Consider the following 6,000-nt stretch of genomic DNA (forward strand, 5'->3'; position numbering starts at 1 on the left):
GATTGACATATTTTTATCTTAAATGACAAGGAAAGTTTTATATAGGTAAAGACCATCATAGCATGTTTTGCATTTCTCTTGCCTCTGAAAAAAATCAAGTAAGTATGATGTATTTTAATCATTCTAGTAAAAAAATGTTAGATGGAAAATTCTTTTCCAAAATATTTTTCACAGAATTTCAGAATCTGTCCTTGAAAGTCTCTGATAGTAATCTTTTACAATATTATTTGATCTTAATTAGTTTCACATCAATATTTTCACAGTAGTTTCTGCCCTGAAATTAGAGTTCTTAAGTGGCATTTAAGTTACATTTATATGCTTTTTAAATTACTAAACAAACAAAAAAAAGGCTCAGAATGTCACTTTTACCTTTCCATCTGTAAATATCTGCATTATTATTATTTGGCCCATAGATTAGCTGTCCTCATAAATTCTTCAGACTATTGCCTGTTTATTCATACATTTAAACAAAATTGAAATTTTAACAAGATGTGAAAAGACCCAAATCTACCCAAACCACATGTTTAATTTTAACTATATTAAAATAATATATATATGTACATATGACTCTGTTGCCTAAGGCAAAAATCTTATATTACATCAACGAAAAAAAGGAAACAGAAGCTGGAGAGGAGAGTTATAGAAAATGACTTTACATAAACATGACCACCTACCAAGCAGCTACTTAGCCATTAGGAAAACCTCCACTTTGCGATAACATAGATGAACAAATAAATGAACAACATACCTAAATTGACAAAGCTCATGACCATGTCAGCATCATTCAGAAAGTTGGCATCATGTAGACTGGCTAGCGGAGGACTCTGGGTGGTCAGGGGAGACGCTCGAGACAACTGGATGCGGCGAGGGTACCCATTGGGAGAGGCTGGGGAGCCCTTCCTGGCTCCCCGGGAGTCTGCAGCCAGGGGCGCCCTCACGGAGTACTCCAGCTCCTCGGGGTTCTCCTCACTGGCCATGGCGTTGTACAGGTCCAGCATAAAGAGAGGTGCAGAGGAAGCTTGCTTTCCAGGTGAAAATGGTCTGGGTCTGTGAGGCAAACCCAAGATAGAGAGAATTTCCCTCTGTATTTCCCGTCTTTCGTGGTTCCGTAGTCTTCTATAAATAAAACTGGAGTGGACATGATTGTCTCCCAAACTTCCTTTTGCAGAACCCACTAGAACCCAGCAGCTCCAGAGGAAACCCACAATACCCCTAAGTAAAAATACAGTCAGATGCATTTTTGTCCAAAAGCAAAAGTTGATATTTTTAGTCCTTCTTGTCCTCTTACCAGAAAGGAAAAAAAAAAAAAAAATCTAAGTTCTTAGGAGGTATATTTTCCCAGTAGCTGAAAAACAAATTTACCTATTCTTCATTTCTGAAGTGAGAGTGACATTTCTGAACACACGTCCTCACTGATTTTCCTGCTCTATTTTCAGTATTTTGAAATATGTCAAGAGCAGTTATTTCTAAGAAAGCTGAAACTCGAATTTCCAATTATCCACAGTTGTTAAGAGCTTTTGCTGCATGGATGGAGCAGAAGGCGGCTAATATTATTTGATCAGATGACCTATGCATTCCTATATCAATATATGATAATCAGGCCTTTGGTATTGGAATGAACGAAAGTTGATCTTCTAATAAACTGTAGTTCCCACAGTGATCTTCACTTGCTCTTGAGTTCTTCTCAACCCTTGAGCTCTTTCCAAGATAAATCCTGATTTCTGAATCACAGATCTATGCTGATCTGCACCTTGGTGTTGGAATATATATTTGTCCGGCAGCTTGGTGATAACTTTAACATCGTTTGTGTCGTCTTAGTGTAAGACAAGACTCAAGGTTGTACTATTCAAGTCAATGTGTTTTCCTGAATTTACTTGCAAACCTTCCTGTAAGTCCCTTCACTCTCTTTTTCCTTCTTAGTGTTAATTCCACCTCCAGCAGACACAAATATACCAGCCCTCTTCAAGGGAGATCTAAAGAGTAATGTAAGCACAACCCTGCTGGGAAAGAAGAGGCTTCTCATTGTAATTTGAAACTGGTAAAGCAAAAAGAACTTAACCCCTTTGCTACCAGAAAAGCCTCCATTTTCACAATTTCATAGACACGCATCTCACACAGCACAGGGATGCATGGAGCATGTAAGTTCTAGTGGGGGAAAGCCAGTTTTCAAGCAGCAGACTGAAAATTTGGTCACCAATTTTATAGAGGACCCTTTCAGATCTTTTTTTCTAATAGTACACATTTAGTGCATTTCTATATTAAGTCTCAGGTCCTGGCTGAATTAACATGAGATGTCTCTATCCTATATTTGAGGTTGTTTCTAGTTTTTACAAGTTGTTTAAGTTTACTTCTTACAAAAGAAAAGGAAGTTTCATAAATGAAGATTAATTTGTTGTTTGTTAATGACAACCAGATCTTTTCAGAATAAAATACAGTAGAGAATTCATCATCAGTAAATATATTCTAGTTCCCAAAGCCGTAGTTATAATAATTCAATAATGGTGATGAGAGAGCCCGGCTTTAGTGATCTTTGAATATCAAGATTTTAAGCAGCAAAGTATATTCATACTTCTCTAGTTAATGCAGTGCATTTGAAATACAAATAGCCTAAGATATGGTGTCATGATTCTTAACTTTCAAGTCATTTCAGTTGAAATATAAGCACATTTACAAATTAGATATTTCCCATATGTTGTACTCAGTATTTTGATTTGCCTTAACCCATACAAATAAACAGAAGTCAAATATGCTTTCTGACTACATGCAGATTTGCATTTTCAAAATCTGATGGGTATAATGGGGTAAGTGCACACCTTTCTAACATATCACACTTAATCCAGGGAAATGAGCAAAGTGCGTGTTTATCCTTAATGTTTAATGCCTTTAAAATTTGGAAGTCTACAATGTTTCTGTGCAGCTATAATTTTCCTTAGAAGCTCTCCCTTAACCTTAGGGCTCACAGTGCTTTCATTGTCTGGGAGAATATTCTGATACCAGTGTAGATTTATCAAACAAATTCTCAAACTATTATGAAATTTTAATGTTTTTCCTTTACCTAGAGGTGCCTGGTTTCTTATTTAATTCTTTTTAAATATTTCCTCTGAGGGTTTAAAGCAAAGTCATATTTCTCATAAATCTACAATTTATTGGTGAAGGCAAGATACCAAAAGGGCTTGTGGAATCTTATTGTCTGCATCATTTTTCTAATACAAACTTATTGCATTCAAACTTGATGACGCTGTTGAATATTTGCCCTACTGACAATACTTTATTAACAGCCAAGTAGCATGCCACAGGAGCAGACCCAAATACTGACACACTTCTATAACATAGCTATCCCATGAATAGCAGTAGTTCAGCTTGAAAGTGAATTAAAGAATACCATTTCAGTAAGAAATGATTGAAACCACTAAACTCCTTGATTTCACATCCAAAACAAACTAAGATTTTTTTGGCCAATGGTGAGGATTCAAATCAATTACTTGTAGATAAAAACTTTCTCCCCTGAATTTATTTAACATGTCCCCAGATAAAAGATACTGCAGTTTTTCTCTTTACATTTTAGAAGAGATGGTCAAGGTTATGAATTTGCTTCCTGTCTCTAGAGCACAGCTTAGAGTTACAAGTGAAAACTAGCTACCCTAGAGGAAGAAACAACTCTTATCTTCCACAAGTGCTGATTTTTCTCCCTAAGATGTAAGTGAAAAATAAAAATGAGTCGAGGTGTCACCAGTCCCCAAACTCATTTTCCCAAAGTCTGATTTATAATATCAATCAGTGTAATTGTAATTTAATTGCTTCACCAGGCACAGAGCCCACCTCTAGACTAGAAATCAGTTGCTAGCGTTCTTAGTCAGAACTTTTCGCATCAACTCTTCCCCACCTCCCTTCCAACTCAGACTAGATTTGGCAAACATTCATTTTCAAAAGGATCAACATGTGTAAAGAGGGAAAGAAAATAAAGAAGAGAAAAAAAACCTACCAGAAAGAGAGGGGAAATGCTAACCACCAAGCGAAAAGCTAGATTTATTTCAACTTAAAAGTAAAGGTGTCATGCCACATCATTGGATTTCCAGGTGGGTGTGTATTTAAGTATGTAAAGGCAATTTAGAAGATTAAGCATTTTGCAGTGGCAACATATCAATGTTCCAAATTTCAGAGCATATATTTAAAAGCTGCATTAGTTATTGAACAGACCGAAGAAATATATTCAGTATGGAAGAAGTTGGGACAGGAGAAAAATCCATGGCATCACAAGAATTGTTCCTAAAGATAAGCACATTCCAAGAAGAGGGGCCTTGGTAAAAACCCACCTCTCACAGAGTAGTCTTTGCCTGGGGTATATGCTAATATAAGTGGCCTTCTGGTTGGAAACAGAGAAGACTGAATACATGGAAGAAGTCCTTCCCAGGAGGGAACAGTCCCTCCTATTTATTTTTCTCTATCCCTCACAAAAATTGGACACATTTAGTCCACAGATATGCAAACCGACAACATTCAGTAGACAGATCCATTTTCCCCAGCCTTTCAAAAGAAGGTTGCAGAATCTATAAATCTGTGTGGTTCTGGAAAGGTCTTTCTGTTTCATTCCATCTGACTTGGACACGTCTGCAATAACCCAAAAGCGATGTTAATTGTGGATATAGCCTCCACCTTCTGCTGGGTTAATAGTTGTTAAAGAAATATTGAATGTGAATAATGAAAGATAGTGACCCAAAAGATTTGAAACTTTTGGTTGGTATTATTTTTAATGAATGGTGACATTATTGAATATTTTTAAGTGAAGAGAACATACATCAATACACTTTGATATTAGCCCATGTTCCTAAGATTGTTTTATTTTTTTTCATGAGAGTAGGTAGTCTGGTAGTTACTTAGGGAAGAATGAACCAACATTTAATCGTTAGAAAGAAAACACTGTTAATGAAATACTGATCTAAGTGTTCATCTGACAAACAGACTTCAATTAACTGACCCTAAGAGACTGGTAAATCAAATCACTAAGGCAGAGGATTTATCTGTCATCCAAATTGACAGATTATTTAAATAGGTAGATTGAGCATTAAGCTGTTATTTAGTTAACCATTAACGAATAGTTTCATTTATAGAGTACACTTCATAATTTTAAAAACTCATTCACAATGCCTGGACATTTGGAATAATTTATTAATTCAACAAGCATTTATTGAATGCCTATATATGATTATTATGTGTTATCTGTTTTGCATATACAGTAACATCAAATCAAACAATATACTTGCCTTCAAAAAGCTTACAATCATGTTTTATAGATTCAGTTGACTTAAGGGCATAAAATTATTATTTAAATGTTATTGTTACTCAAAAGGTAATTTCACTTTTTGCTTGAGAGTTTAGCTAGAATACAAGCACCATAAAAGCAGGGGCTGAGTTAATTTTGTTCTTCACTGTTAAACAGTACTTATTAGCAGCTCAATTAATATTGGTTGAACAATTCACTTTTTAATAAAGATGAACAATATTTCAGGGACTTTTTTTTAAAGAGCAGTGTTCTCTGGAAGCATTATAAATTGTAAGGATTCATAGACATGCTGCTGCTGCTAAGTCGCTTCAGTCGTGTCCGACTCTGTGCGACCCCATAGACGGCAGCCCACCAGGCTCCCCCGTCCCTGGGATTCTCCAGGCAAGGACACTGGAGTGAATTGCCATTTCCTTCTCCAATGCATGAAAGTGAAAAGTCAAAGTGAAGTCGCTCAGTTGTGTCCAACTCTTAGCGACCCCATGGACTGCAGCCTACCAGGCTCCTCCATCCATGGGATTTTCCAGGCAAGAGTTCTGGAGTGGGGTGCCATTGCCTTCTCCGACATACTCATCGACAAATTCCTCTATCTCTTAATAGGAAGCCTCGCCTACAGTACCAAAGGCTCCTTTTGCAAGGAAACTAGCCTATTATAGGCCTCATCCCACAGCCAAGAATCAGAGTGTAAATATCTAAAAGCATCATATAATGAGTCACATTAG

General features: G+C 36.5%; 1 protein-coding gene across 1 annotated transcript in view; it reads right to left on the reverse strand.

Annotated features, from left to right (window-relative positions):
* BMP5 (bone morphogenetic protein 5) overlaps window positions 1-1,987 on the reverse strand; it is a 150,270-nt gene extending 148,283 nt beyond the window's left edge. The window contains exon 1 of the mRNA XM_006070905.3: window positions 749-1,987. Within this exon, the coding sequence (XP_006070967.1) occupies window positions 749-1,238 (490 nt within the window). The 5' untranslated portion in view covers window positions 1,239-1,987. The remainder of the gene's footprint in view (window positions 1-748) is intronic.
* Window positions 1,988-6,000: the final 4,013 nt, after the last annotated feature.

Source organism: Bubalus bubalis, chromosome 2 (assembly GCF_019923935.1).
Source record: "Bubalus bubalis isolate 160015118507 breed Murrah chromosome 2, NDDB_SH_1, whole genome shotgun sequence".
NCBI classification, from domain to species: Eukaryota; Metazoa; Chordata; class Mammalia; order Artiodactyla; family Bovidae; genus Bubalus; species Bubalus bubalis.